Here is a 16271-nt window from a genome sequence, read left to right on the forward strand (position 1 = left end):
AGGCTACCTAAAAACTGCACAGTATGCTCATCATATCTTGTTAAAGGACACTGGGCAGAATCGACTTCTTAAAACGATGCTAACCGCTGTTTAACTCAACAGAAGACTTTCAAAGTGCTTTTATTTTGAAAGCCGGGAGGGGATGTAGCGGACGTTGTGTATGTGTTTCCGAGTCTCACGCGACGCTTTCCGACACAACACGGTTAGCATAGCAATGTGTTTGACGGCGTTACCTGAGCGTAAATAAGGACTAAGGAGTTTAATTTAGTCTCTTTTGACTACCCGAGGTAGATGCCCAGATTCCAGTATCTGAAGAAGCAGCGGAGGGAAGCAGGTTGGGTTTCTCTCTCCTTCTGGAGACATATTTATTGATAATGCTCCTTGCTAAGCTAACCGTTAGTTAAACTAACCCTATCCACACGCAGTCTGTTAGCAGCTAGCTCCTGCTAACACGGTGTTGTGTGTTCATGAGGCTTTCTGTCGACGCTTCGTATTATTAGTGAAGTGGTGCAATGCAACGAAGTACATTTACTCCACTATCTCGAGGTACTTGGTCTTTACTTCGTGTTCGAGCTACTTTCTACTGCAGTAGCTAGCTACATAACCTCAGGTCTGACATTAGTCTGCCCAGTCTATCATGCGCACCACCTTACGCCCACTGTTGGAGCCTTATTGGAGGGGAAAATATAATATGGGTTGACCATATTTTGATTTCCAAAAAAAGGCCTCGAGACACAAACCCAGACAGGCTTCTCAGAGGTTAACGAACGTGCTTTATTTTTATTACGCCTCAATGGTGCCAAAATAACTTCTGTAATAAAAATATAATATGTAACAAAATAATAGCTCTCTTTTAAAATAAATAAGAAATGTGACCTCTTCTGTGTTTAGAAAATCCAGCTTTCACAAAATATCTCTTAATACCTTTTCAATGTAATAAGATAAATAATAAAGACACTGAAACATATGTGCCAGCTTTGCACACAGTGCACTCCGCCTCCCACTTCCGTTGACAAATCCCACTATGGCCACGCCAAGACCCGCCCTACGAAGCAGATTGATTGGTTGGGGTTAGGCATTTCACCGCGAGTGGTTAAGGTTAGGGGTTAAGGGATGGGTCAGGGGATAGGACCTGTACATGTAAGCATGAAAGCCTGGCCAATAGTAGTGTGTGAATGCTATTGAAGTGTGGGTCTTGGCGATAGTGGGATTCTTAATATCGCGTCCGGTCCCGAATGGGACGTTACATGGGACATTTTGTTTTTGCTGTTCAACTGTGAAGCTACCCTAGCTGCACTAGTCTTGTTTTACGGCTGTGCGCGGGCTCCACGCAGAGCTTTCGCCGTAGCCTACGTAAGTGGCCTGATGTTTATACGTGTGCGTCGAGCCGGCGTGTGTGTGTGTGCGTGTGTGTGTGTGTGTGTGGGGAGTGGGTGATAGAACGAGGGAGAAGTGAGAGTGACGGCGAGCGAGTACGACTCTAGAGTCACAGTGAGAGAAACAAAGTGTCTCCCCTGTGTTTTCTGACCACGGCGGGAAATCTTTAGCAGGAAATGCTGCCTCAAAAAGTTAATGTCAAGCCCTGACTAAGGCCTATATAAAAGAGACTTCAGATACAGTATTAGGGGACCACTAAGGCCTATATAAAAGAGACTTCAGATACAGTATTAGGGGACCACTAAGGCCTATATAAAAGAGACTTCAGATACAGTATTAGGGGACCACTAAGGTCTATATAAAAGAGACTTCAGATACAGTATTAGGGGACCACTAAGGTCTATATAAAAGAGACTTCAGATACAGTATTAGGGGACCACTAAGGTCTATATAAAAGAGACTTCAGATACACTATTAGGGGACCACTAAGGTCATTTCGTGTGCAATGCTGCTCTGCTGTCTGCTCTGGTCCCTGTCTGCTCTGGTCCCTGTCTGGTCTGGTCCCCCCGCCCCAGACGCCCCGGACAGTAGGTAAAAAGTGGACATGTCCGGGCAAAATAGGACATTTGGTCACCCTAATGTAATATAATAATGATACACATCACATTCTCAGTACAGTACACACATTTAAAAGCATTAAAACATCCATAACCATGTGATACGGTGAAAACCAGAGCTGCTAACTATTACCGTTTCAATCATCAATTATTAATTTTATCGATACAGTGTTAAGATATAGTTTTAAAAAGGCTGACACAATTTCACACAGACAACATAATGTCCCTCCACAATGTACTTGAAACTTATCAAATATTCGGAATCAATTATCAACAAACAAAAAAGTTGCCGATTTATTTTTCCGTCAGCGGACATTTCTAGGCGACCAAAGTGTTCCGATTAGCCTCGATGAAGTGAAAACACACAGCGAGAGGGTCAAAGTCTAAAGCCGCTTTCCGACCAAGTATTTCCAGGAAGGTAGTTCTAGGAAAAGTCCACTTCTAAGCAGGAACTGCGGCCAGAGGAACAAAAAAAAATCCCCAAATTGGTCCAGTCGGAACACGAGAAAAAAAGGGTTCTAGGAATTTTATGTTCTAGGAACTGCAAAAATCCGTCCGGTCGGAAAGTGGCTTAAGGCTTGATTCGTGGTACTGCAGAGGCTCCATGGAGAGCTTTCACCGTAGCCTACGTAAGTGGCCTGAAGTTCATACATTGTGTGTTGAGCGTGTGTCGCTCTCAAGCTGTTTTTTTTTTTTTGTTGTTTTTTTTTTTTTACCGTGGCATCAAAGTATTTGGCACTTTGGCATTTTTTGTTGTTTTTTTTTAACATTAAAGCCTGTAAACATATTCTAGTACAAACACAAAATACAAGTAAAACCCTGAAAATGCTATATAATAGTTGCCCTTTAATTATCATAAGGGGCATCTTAAATTTGGACCAATACGGTATATGTAATGCGCAGAAATAAATATTCCAATTTATACCTGTGGATATTTACACACTGGGTCAAGAATTGACAGCATATTATATCTTCTATCACCCTATGGCAATTATGAATGAAGAAAAACAAAAAATCACATACTATATTTTTTCCATTTGATACTTTAACCTCTCTATGTTTCTCTTTTCATTCGCAGAATGACGAAGCCCCGGAAAAAGCCTTGCCCCTCCTGTCGGGCCCCAAATTCCCTTGGGAGGATGACGTGCGTGGAGTGCGTCTGCCCCCTGCAATTTAACGAAGGATTAAAAAAGAAGCAAGCCAAGCTGAACCACTGTAGCTGGGCATCCACTGTCAAGTCTCACAGGAACTCCAGCAGGAGCATTAGGTCGGCCCAGCTGTCTGTGAGTTGTACTCGCTCTAATTTAAAAAGGGGGTTTGGCCATGAATTTTTTATTTTTATTTTTTATCATTGATCAATTTGTCTGTTACACTTTAACGTTATCGCATCATGTATGAAATATCTAAATATTGTGGCGGAAGGCCCAAAGCAAAGCTGCTAAGAGCTGAGCAAAAAGTAATTTAAAGGTCCCATAGCATGAAAATTTCACTTTTATTTATTTTTTTTTACATTAATGTGAGTTCCCCCAATACAGTATTAGGGGACCACTAAGGTCTATATAAAAGAGACTTCAGATACAGTATTAGGGGACCACTAAGGTCTATATAAAAGAGACTTCAGATACAGTATTAGGGGACCACTAAGGTCTATATAAAAGAGAGGACCACTTCAGATACAGTATACAGTATTAGGGGACCACTAAGGTCTATATAAAACAGACTTCAGATACAGTATTAGGGGACCACTAAGGTCTATATAAAAGAGACTTCAGATACAGTATTATATAAAAGAGACCACTAAGGTCTATATAAAAGAGACTTCAGATACAGTATTAGAGGACCACTAAGGTCTATATAAAACAGACTTCAGATACAGTATTAGGGGACCACTAAGGTCTATATAAAAGAGACTTCAGATACAGTATTAGGGGACCACTAAGGTCTATATAAAAGAGACTTCAGATACAGTATTAGGGGACCACTAAGGTCTATATAAAAGAGACTTCAGATACAGTATTAGGGGAACACTAAGGTCTATATAAAAGAGACTTCAGATACAGTATCAGGGGATCACTAAGGTCTATATAAAAGAGACTTCAGATACAGTATTAAGGGACCACTAAGGTCTATATAAAAGAGACTTCAGATACAGTATTAGGGGACCACTAAGGCCTATATAAAAGAGACTTCAGATACAGTATTAGGGGACCACTAAGGCCTATATAAAAGAGACTTCAGATACAGTATTAGGGGACCACTAAAAAGCCTATATAAAAAAGAGACTTCAGATACAGTATTAGGGGACCACTAAGGTCTATATAAAACAGACTTCAGATACAGTATTAAAAGGGACCACTAAGGTCCACTAAGGTCTATATAAAACAGACTTCAGATACAGTATTAGGGGACCACTAAGGTCTATATAAAAGAGACTTCAGATACAGTGTTAGGGGACCACTAAGGTCTATATAAAAGAGACTTCAGATACAGTATTAGGGGACCACTAAGGTCTATATAAAAGAGACTTCAGATACAGTATTAGGGGACCACTAAGGTCTATATAAAAGAGACTTCAGATACAGTATTAGGGGACCACTAACAGGGCTCGACATTAAGGCTTGTCCGCTTGTCCGGGACAAGTGGATTTTTTTGTAGGACAAGTGGAAGAGAAATTGACTTGCCCCACTGGACAAGTTAAAACTCAAACAAAATGCCACTCATTTCGTCAATGTTACAGAATTGAAACAAATACATATTTTACCCCACAATCCCGGGCAGCGGGTCGGCGGGCCGCTAACGTTAGACCCAGCCCGCTGTTCAGCGCATTCTCTGTAAGCGAAGCAGCATGAAAGCACGGCGAGCTAGCCGGTGTTAGTTGGCTAACATGAGCTTGCTAACTCCACCTTAAAGTTACCTCCTCGCCACATCGTTCACAGAAAACAAGCTGAAAACAGAAGTCACTCGTGGCGATAGCAATGTGCTTTGTGTGGATGAAGCATTATATACGTTATTATGTGCCACTCATTCCGTTTATGTTACAGATTTGACTTTACCGATTTGAAACAAATACATTAACTAACTTTAGACCCAGCAGCAGCGGGTGAGCGGACCGCTGACGTTAGACCCAGCCCACTGTTAGCTCATTCTCTGTAAGCGATACAGCATGAAAGCACCGCGGAACCAGCAAGCCAGGCAGCCGGTGTTAGTTAGCTAACGTTAGCATGCTAACTACGCTTTAACGTTACCCCGTCCCCACATCGTTCACAGAAAACGAGCCGAATAAAGCTGTCACTCGTGGCGATAGTGCGGATGAAGCATGAAGTTAATTTGACTCTTGACGGCTGGCTCTCTGCCTCGTAACGTTACTAGCTGCTCCGCTACTCGTTTGTAGCGGATTAAATATCAGGTAATAATCAACTGTAAAGTAGCTACACCTTTTTAAAGGATCCCTTGGTAAGTGAAATTGTAGAAAGAAAAAAAAACGCTGACACCAACATTTAGTGGCAAAATCCATTGTTATGTCTACAAAATTATTTTAGATATAGTATAAGTTCAACACCACTACCTCTTGTCAAAATATTGAATTAGTATCTCAATATATTGACTCAGTATCTCAGAATATAAACAAAGAATATCAAAGTAATGAGAAACTATAAAATATTGACTTAATCTCAATATATTGGCTTAGTATCGTAATATATTGACTTAGTAACTCAACATATTGGTTCAGTATCTCAATATATTGACTTAGTAACTCAGAATATCTCAATATATTGACATAGTAACTTAGAATATTGACTAGGAATCTGAAAGTAATGAGAAACTTTAAAATATTCACTTAGAATCTCAATATAACTTCTGCACACCGGCGTGCAAAGTATAACTTTGTATTATGAGTCTGGAGATCCTTTTTTCTTGTTGAAGGGGAAATCTATTCTTGGGACACATTTGTTTCTACTGTTTAAACTGAATTGTATTAATGTTGATAGTGTTTGGATGCTTTCAATGGTTTCTTCAAATTCTGCATTAGCAAAACACAAAAAAAATTATAAAATGATGAATCTTTACCCGGACAAGTGACTTTTGTTCATGGACAAGTGAAACGTAAATGTACTTGTCCGAAGGACAAGTGCCTCAAAAAGTTAATGTCAAGCCCTGACTAAGGCCTATATAAAAGAGACTTCAGATACAGTATTAGGGGACCACTAAGGTCTATATAAAAGAGACTTCAGATACAGTATTAGGGGACCACTAAGGCCTATATAAAAGAGACTTCAGATACAGTATTAGGGGACCACTAAGGTCTATATAAAAGAGACTTCAGATACAGTATTAGGGGACCACTAAGGTCTATATAAAAGAGACTTCAGATACAGTATCAGGGGACCACTAAGGCCTATATAAAAGAGACTTCAGATACAGTATTAGGGGACCACTAAGGTCTATATAAAAGAGACTTCAGATACAGTATTAGGGGACCACTAAGGTCTATATAAAAGAGACTTCAGATACAGTATTAGGGGACCACTAAGGTCTATATAAAAGAGACTTCAGATACAGTATTAGGGGACCACTAAGGTCTATATAAAAGAGACTTCAGATACAGTATTAGGGGACCACTAAGGTCTATATAAAAGACTTCAGATACAGTATTAGGGGACCACTAAGGTCTATATAAAAGAGACTTCAGATACAGTATTAGGGGACCACTAAGGTCTATATAAAAGACTTCAGATACAGTATTAGGGGACCACTAAGGTCTATATAAAAGAGACTTCAGATACAGTATTAGGGGACCACTAAGGTCTATATAAAAGACTTCAGATACAGTATTAGGGGACCACTAAGGCCTATATAAAAGAGACTTCAGATACAGTATTAGGGGACCACTAAGGTCTATATAAAAGAGACTTCAGATACAGTATCAGGGGATCACTAAGGTCTATATTAAAGCATCCAAAGAGCACATTGTCATGGGACCTTTAACATTATTTGTGCTGATAAGCCTCACTTGTACATGGCTAAACTCCTGTTCTGCTAATGTGTCAAGCCCAGGTGTGAATAATAATAATAATAATATAGTAAATGTATACATCTTTCTTCACTGTTTTCTCGCAGGTTTTTAAACTCAGTGCCCTTGGCTGCTGCCCGATTCTTTTTCTCGGGCGTCAGGGCCGCACCGGGGACATTTGCGGGGACATAGTCCACCACATCCCTCTGACTGATGGGGTGGCCCAGGAGATAGTGAAGGAGATGAGGAGACTCTATGAGCACCTCCTGAAAAGTGAGATCATCCTTCTTAAGAATTAACAATCCCACTTGTCACTACATTCGACAAAGGTAAATATACACACGTTACGTCTCGGGCTGGGTACCGTTCACATTTTCATTGGTGCCGCTACCTGAAATTTCGGTTCCGGGTACCCAACGGTTCCTTTTTCCGGTACTTTCCCTCTGTTATAGCAAAAAAATAATTTCAGTTGTAAAAATAATTCCAAACCTATTTTATACACTCAAAAGAACATAAACAAAACTAAACTCATCCCTCCATCCCTACAACCTATTAAATCAAAAAAATATTCATTTCTTTCACTGCAACTTTTATTCTTGCATTTGTACAGTGTTTCCTGTAGGATATATATATATATATATATATATATATATATATATATATATATATATATATATATTTTTTTTTTTTCCAATTAACGTAGCTAGCACTAGCTCCAAAATTCGCAAAAAGGATAGATGATAGATGACGTCATACGCTCATTTGCACATTTGTGACGCCATTACACAATCATTTGCATTAAGCTTAGTGTTTGTGTCAGCAAGGTAGATAGAAGGAAATAGAAATCTTTAGCCAAATAATCACAAATTCAATACAGGGATTTATTTGACTATTGAGATTATTACTTAGGTAGCTTATCTTTGAAGTAAAAAAGGGAGGGAAAAAGATCGATAACTCCCAAAGAAGGCTGGCTTCTTACAAGTAGGCTATGGTTGGGCGATGTCCCCTAAATTGCCAGTTGACGATGTTCACAGTAAAACATCGTGATGGACAATGATATCGTTTATATATTTTACTATATCTCTTTACATAAATATTTTTTTCTACTACTATGGGCTAACAGTTCGATCAGACATATATTTCAATGCCCTCTGTAAATGGACAGTATGACATGGCTATGCTGCAGCCTGCTGGTAGGGGCAGTAATTACAATTTGACCTACTTTAACGGCACCGTAAAGTCTAGACTCAATCAGATGTCCGTGATCTGCGTAACGACAGTACAGTGGGACGTTTGCCTTCAACAGAGCGACAGTAACAACCTAATCTACCATCATTACTGAGATTAAACTACATTCTCAGTTATATTTATTATATTTGCACTGACTAACGCGTTCAATAAACAGAAACATAACTCGTACAGCGCACATGAACCGATGTGCAATATTAGCTCACACATAAAATAGCATCCTCGTGAATTAGCCTCTACTGTTGCTAACTCCTAAATCCTGCATAACATCGTCCCGTACCTACAGGACATCAGACTTACTTATTGATGCACAACATTGTCCATAAACTTAGTCCAATGAGGGGAGAAAGGAAAGTGTGACAGTGTTCCACGTTAACGCCTTTTCTCTCTCAACTACCGCATGCTTAATTGCATTAATAGTCCAGGGCTGCTACTGACAGAGATAGAGAGTATTACTAACAGCCAATACTTCTCCTCTTTTTTCAATACCCCTCTTATATTTTCAGTCAGAACCAAGAGCTTTACTTAGAGGATTGCAGGGACACAATTATTCTACTAATTAAATCACTGACAACCTTTTTCATTAACAGTCAAAATGCGTCTCGATTGGACTCTAAATTGGAATCGGAGACGACGTGCAGTTACACTGAAGCCGTTCCACCAAGTCTTCTATACATTTACCAGAGACGATGCCAAATGCTTTGTAACTTTAGCGAGAGAGAGTCGATAACTTTCACAAACGCATGTTCAGTGTCCTCATCCAAATCTACAGTAACATCCAACTCCACGTCCTCAACCGATTCCAGTAATGCCCAAAAAACTGGCTGTCATGCTGTTGGACACCGGTGGAAATTGAATAGTTTTACAACAACATCCGCTTTTAAGTCCTTGCACGAGAAGGATTGGTGCGTTTGGCTTTTATGCGCAGCATGACTCGCAACGTTCCAACACACACACACTGCTGTTTGATGTTTTGATTGTTTCTCTTGAAAATTATCCTTATTTTTTGGGAAAACATAAGTTACAATTTGTTAAATTTGGAAAGCTTTCACATCTTGCCGATTTTCAGTTTCCTCTGATTTGTGAGCTCTATAGAAGTGTGTGTGTGTGTGTGTACGTAAGCCACCCCGAGTTTTAAAAGAACATGGACAATTCTAATGAATAACTGGCACATTCACATGAAACATATTTCATAAAAAAAAGTCTGAGGGGGGCGGGGGTTGATCTTGGGCACAGCAGCCTCTGACACTGAGCTTCTTGACAGATCCAGCTGCTCAACAGTTTGTGCCATGGAGACCTCTTGTGAGTGAAAACGGACTTAACTGTCAATCACCCGACTACGCCACATTTGAGGGCCCCGGCCACATTCGCCGTCGTCCGTCCGTAATCATTTTAAGCTTAGATCGGAAAGCAGATAAATATTTTCAAACAATTACAAATTGTAACTGAATTGACTTGGATGAGCAAAAACGATATTATTGTCGTACCTGCCTCCAACTTAGAAGGTGCAAACGTGTTGTAATTCTACAAGTTAGAGCCTGATGTTAAACAGTATGTAACGTTAAGAGGGCTATGGCTAACTAAAGTCTAGTTGTACTGAAGACAATACATAGCACATGCAGACCTCCACTAGCTGAAGTGTGCTAGCAAGCATGAATGGCTTTGAAGTAGGGCTGTCCTCGACTAAAGAAATTCTTAGTCGACTAACACTTATACAATTATATATTATTAATATTTGTCGACTAATCGATTAGTTGTCTTAATTGAAAGAGCTGTGCGCTTTGAGAGGTTGTTAAGACTAGAAAAGCACAATATAAATGTAGTTAATTAACCATCTGTAAAACTGAGTTTCTCCACAATTAATCCTGCAAAAGCACCACTTTAAATCTTGTGTTTACCATAAATGTGCTCAGAAGTTTCTTGGAAATGAGTAATTAAGCATGAATAAGCATAAAAAATGACTAATCGACTAAAGAAATCTTAGTTGACTAAGACCAAAACGACCGATTAGTCGACTAATCGAGGTGACAGCCGTACTTTGAAGTGACTATAGATATTTTATGGCCAAATACTTAGGTATAATTATGTCATTTTTTTTTTTTTTTTTTTTTTTAGGCAAGAATCCCTTTTATATAACATACATTTACAAGGCCCTTAGTGTATTTATAGCAAACAAGTACCACATAACATTAACAAACAATTCAGGAAGAAATAACTATTTCACATATTTAAAAAAAAATCGGACCAAAAGATGATACAGGATGGTCGGTAGGGTTAACGTAATTATGACTGTCATGGCGCTAATGCTCTAGTGAGGCGCTGGCTGAGCGTTGATTCGCAAACGCTGCGTCGGTCGTCACTCGTCAGACAGTCCGCCAAAAATGCGGGTCTTTTCATTCATTTTTGGATGCCTGCATCCGACCGATAACCACCGACCGATTCAACCTTTGGAGAAAAAAATGAACACGGCGTCCCCTTGCGGCGGACGATGGACCTTTTTCACGGCAGACATTTTGACTTGTCATAGTAGGAAAAGCCCAGCTGAAAGTGATAACGTTAACGATGGCTCAATCCCATCCAGTGTCCCAATAAGATATTTCAGCGAGTCAGCATGCACAATACCAGGACCTCTCCTAAGTGGAATGCAGCCATCATTAATGGTTTTGAATACACCTAGGCTTTTCCTACTATGACATGTCAACATGCCTGCCATGAAAAAAGTCTATCATGGAACGGGAGTTCAGACTTGTCACTCCGTATTGCGGCGTGAGAGTCCCGGTAAAGTTACAGGATCAACATCACTGGCTATCGTTGCCAAAAAAAAACACGTTTTAGTCACAGTGAAGGGAAAAACAAAACCCAAGCGTTGAGCCACTCAGGAGTTTGTGTGACAATAGGTGACCGTGTCTTGCAACGACAAAGCAGAAGTCGCTTCAACGCTTGCTTCGTCTCTTTTCCTTGCCATCTTTCGCTGCTGCCTCCACGTGCGGTCGGAAATCTTGACAGGTTGAAAAACACAAAAACGACATTGCCCTTTTTAAGATTCACGTTGATGGCTGTTTATCGGTGTTTCAGGTTTACCTATGGATGTCCAGAAAGTGATTGTTGGTGAAGAACATCAGCAGGAGTGGAGCTCCAGTCTGGACCAGGAGGACACAAAGCCCCCACACACTAAAGAGGAACAGGAGGAACTCCGGATCAGTCAGGGTGTAGAGCAGCTTCAAGGACTGGAAGAGGCTGATGTCACCAAGTGCCCATTCACTCCTGTCCCTGTGAAGAGTGAAGATGATGAAGAGAAACCTGAGTTCTCACAATTTCATCAAAGACAAACTGAAGAGATGAAAACAGAAGCTGATGGAGGACCAGAACCAGCCATGAACTCGGATCCAGATTTGCATTCAAAACCTGATGACGAGACTGGAGACCCTTCTGAACCGGAGACTGATGACAGTGCTGATTGGAAGGAGACCAGGGAACCTCAGTCAGGTTTAAACTCTCTGAATGGTAACAAAGTCTATGGCAGTGATCTGAGATGTAGTACTGGTGGGAGTGAGTGTGGGAAAAGATTTGGCCCCAGTGGACACCTGAATTCTCATACAGGAGAGAAACCATTCAGCTGCTCCATCTGTAAGAGAGGTTTTGTAAAAAGTGGACATTTACATAGACACATGAGAGTCCACGCAGGAGAGAAACCATTCAGCTGCTCAGTCTGTAAGAAAGCGTTTACAGGAAGTGGAAGTTTACATATACACATGAGAATCCACACGGGAGAGAAACCATTTAGCTGCTCCGTCTGTAAGAAATCTTTTAGAGAGAGAGGAAGTTTACAGAGACACACGAGAATCCACACAGGAGAGAAACCGTTCAGCTGTTCTGTCTGTAAACGAGCTTTTATAGAGAGCGGTAATCTTAATAAACACATGAGAATCCACTCCGGAGAGAAACCATTTAGCTGCTCAGTCTGTAAGAAAACTTTTAGAGAGAGAAGAAGTTTACAGAAACACACGAGAGCCCACACAGGAGAGAAACTGGTCAGCCATGTGGGGTGGAGCTCCAGTCTGGAAGGAGAGCAGGTAACCTCATTCAGTTTGAAACCCTCTGAAAATAAATGCATTATTTAAAAGTGATATGAGATGCAATACTCTGTGGGTCCTTTAAAAGCCATACAAGTCTAAAATCGAATAATGAATAGTATTATGAACATAATATAAATTCACGGAATTCCAAAGATTAACTTGTTAATATTTTAAACTTAAACTGTACTTGTTTTCAAAATGGAACAAATAGCCAATTTATTTGACCCAATCCCTCGACAAAATGGCAGCTGTTCTGTAGTCACAAGGAACAGCCACCCCACTCAGTCTGCCAGCAGACTCCCCAGATTTAAAAAGTCTCTAAATTTGAAGCGCTGTGACGTCACCAGCCTTCTAAAGGCAACAACTGCCATTGTGCTTGGCTATTCCTGCACTCCAGATGTTCTTTTCTAGCAGATGACACAAGTGCCTGCTTACAGTAAACCAGTTATCATTGCTGACTTGGGCAAAGTCCACCAGCTAATCCGACACAGCTGAAGAACGAAAGCAGTTAGCATCAAGCTAACTACCAGGACTGAAGCAAACAGCATCATTCAGCCTGCAGGATTGGTATGCAGCACAACAGAGACTGCATCGCTTGACTTCAGAACCACAGTTCTCCCAGCCTGGCTTTCCCACAGGATTTCTTCCTGTGGTAATGTGACCAATTGGGCCAGCGTTAGCATAGCGACAGCAGCTAAGCAAAGATGTTAACTGTTTAGCTTAACGTATATGTAGTGATTTGATTTAATGCCATCCAGACCTATATTTTTGTAATGTTCTTTTAGTCAAGTTATTGGATAGCCAAACTGCTCTCCAGTTGATGTTAGTTTTGACACAAAATCTAGCATGTAACTAACATCCTCTTTCTAAACCTGGTACCTTAAAGGTGCAGTAGGTAAGCCTTATAAAACTACCTTTCTGTCATATTTGCTGAAACTGACCCTATGTTCCAGTAGAACTACATGAAGCAGGTCATTTAAAAAAAATCTGGCACCACCTACAGCCTGTAGTGCGATTTGCAAAAACCCACCGCTCCCTGTTAAGATGCACCAATCAGGGCCAGGGGGCGTGTCCAACTTCATGTCAGTCACTGCTCATGCACACACTCTCCCTTGTGGGGGGTGGGGCTAAGAAGTTGTCGATGTTCAAATTTTTTGGCTAAGTCCTGGATCTTCGCAATCGTGCCTAGGGCACCTTTAACGTACACAGATTTATTTTAATATCCATCCAGCCAACACACACACACACTTTGATAGTAGGCAAACCTTTGATTCAACTCTGACGCAGAAAATGCTGTGAGGAGACTCTGCCTTTATTTGTTCTCTTGTCCGGGCCAACCGATGTGGCCTTAACAAAGTGGAGTTAGCAACCCTTATAGCTGCACGGCTTCCCGGGAAGACTGCCTACGTGTTTCCTCGCAAATAGCTCTTCGATGCTCGGTCATCGGGGCAGAAATAAGAGCTTTTGAGACGGCTTTCACAGAGGAGGGACAGAACAACTTCCGGTTCAGCCGAGGACCGAGATGCAGTCGTGCTCAGCTCCAGCTAAACAACAGACTGATGTCACTAAGTGGCGTACGTATGACACGCCAATTCGTATGTCATTTTTGGTGCGTTATCAAGACGCATACTCGCTTTATAGCGTGTTTATCAAAACCGTTTGGCCCCCATTGACTTACGTTACCCTGCGATTGCGTGTGAACTGACGCCGTAGCGAGTAGTATGAAAGGGCGAAAATCCACGTAGGGAGGTTGGACGGGGGTCGGATGGGTCAAACACAAGACTTTCACCCAGGAGACCGGGGATCGTGTCCCGCGTGTCACTTTTCCTAAACCCAACCGTCGCTTTCTTTTTTTTCCTAAACCCAACCCCGTTCTTCTTTTCCTAAACCTAACCCCATTCTTTTCCTAAACCCAACCCACGTGTCACGTTTCCTAAACCCTTATCATAAAAAAACATTGTGTATGCATGCTCACAAATATCAAGAGAATACATTGCAATTGTACTTTTGAGATAGGGTTGTTGTTGGTTGTTGTCGGTATTAGGGCTGAACGATTTTTGAAAATCTAATTGCGATTTTTTTTTTTCAAAAATATTGCGATTGGATATGCGATTATTTTTAAAGCTCTTTAAAAAACTTGCAACAAATCATTGTATAGTATGAACAACACAAGATTAGATAGATCAAACAAACTGTTCTTTCCTGGAGGCCAGGTCTGTATGTGATGATGAAATAAATTAGGTGATGCATGAATTTATATGAATGACATCTTTTATTTAACTACTTCAATCACAGTAGTATATTGAGCACTGACCAAGCCTGGCGTAAACATTCATATTAAAGTCAAACAAATCACAAGTGCAGATTGCAGAAAAAGAAAAACAAATGTGGCTTTACCACACTTGGTAGTATTTAGATTATTTAATTATTATTTACCTAGACATATGTAAACATGTGGATTGCACTTTTTAAACACTGTCTTTGAACTTTATTAGACAGTTAAATAAGTAAAAATATAGACATTGGTGTATTTTCTTTCACAGCATACACCGAGAGGAGCTGCCTCCAGCCCCTCCCTCCCCTCATGAAGTTGCGGGCCGTGTGCATGGCACTTGCTCAGAGAGTCTATCGTTACTTTAGCAGTAGCATGCAGGTGTTGCCGTGGGATTAACTGTACTAATAAAACCGTTGAAACAACGCAGCCACGCCGCTGTGAAAGCTCTCTGAACGTCATTTATCAGTCTGGTTGTTCCCCCTCTCCGTGGTAGTCTCCTCCACTCCATATCTTTATAACTACAGTGGGGGAAATAAGTATTTGACCCCTTGCTGATTTTGCAGGTTTGCCCACTTACAAAGAATGCAAAAATCTACAATTTTAATCATATGTACATTCTAACAGTGAAAGACAGAATCCCAAAGAAAATTCCAGAAAATCACATCATATGAATTTATTAAAATTGATAACCATCTGATGAGGAAAAACAAGTATTTGACCCCATGGACAAACCGCAAGTATTCTGGCTCCTACAAGCCAGTTAGTCTTTCTTTAAGACACAACCCCAATCCGAACCAATTATCTACATCAAATACACCTGCCTCACCTCGTTACCTGTATAAAAGACACCTGTCAACACCCAAACAACCAGCATCCAACATCATGGGCAAGACCAAAGAGCTTTCTACGGACATCAGGGACAAGATTGTTGATCTGCACAAGGCTGGGATGGGCTACAAGAGAATCGGAAAGCAACTTGGAGAGAAAAGATCAACTGTCGGTGCAGTTATCAGGAAATGGAAGAAGCACCACACCACCGCCAACCTCCCTCGGTCTGGGCCTCCACACAAGATCTTGCCTCGTGGGGTGTCCCTGATCATGCGAACGGTGAGGAATCCTCCCAAAACCACAAGGGGGGAACTGATGAATCAACTGAAGGCAGCTGGGACCACAGTTACAAAAGAAACGGTTGGTAACACACTACGCCGTCATGGATTGAAATCCTGCAGCGCACGCAAGGTCCCCCTGCTCAAGAAGAAACATGTACAGGCCCGCATGAAGTTCGCCATTCACCACCTGGACGACTCAGAAGAGGCCTGGAAGAAGGTGATGTGGTCAGATGAGACCAAAATAGAACTTTTTGGCCTCAACTCAACTCGTCGCGTTTGGAGGGCAAAGAACACCGAGTACAACCCAAAGAACACCCTCCCCACCGTCATCGTGGTGGCAACATCATGCTTTGGGGGTGCTTTTCAGCCAAGGGGACGGGACAACTCCATCGTATTGAGGGGAGGATGGACGGGGCCATGTATCGTGGAATTCTGGACCGACATCTCCTTCCCTCAGTGAGAGAGCTGAAGATGGGTCGAGGATGGGTGTTTCAGCATGACAACGACCCTAAGCACACCGCCAAAGCAACAAAAGAGTGGCTGAAGAAGAAGCCCATC

At 41.3% G+C, this 16271-nt stretch overlaps 1 protein-coding gene across 1 annotated transcript; it reads left to right on the plus strand.

Moving 5' to 3' along the window:
• The first annotated feature begins 145 nt into the window (after window positions 1-145).
• Window positions 146-13264, plus strand: LOC114550716 (zinc finger and SCAN domain-containing protein 31). Its single transcript, XM_028571498.1, has 4 exons — window positions 146-334; window positions 3073-3277; window positions 7113-7278; window positions 11329-13264. The coding sequence occupies exons 2-4, from the start codon at window positions 3074-3076 to the stop codon at window positions 12372-12374; spliced, it is 1416 nt and encodes a 471-aa protein (XP_028427299.1). The 5' UTR covers window positions 146-334; window position 3073; the 3' UTR covers window positions 12375-13264.
• The last annotated feature ends 3007 nt before the right edge of the window (window positions 13265-16271 follow it).

The sequence above is a fragment of the Perca flavescens genome, chromosome 24, assembly GCF_004354835.1.
Source record: "Perca flavescens isolate YP-PL-M2 chromosome 24, PFLA_1.0, whole genome shotgun sequence".
Taxonomy (NCBI): domain Eukaryota; kingdom Metazoa; phylum Chordata; class Actinopteri; order Perciformes; family Percidae; genus Perca; species Perca flavescens.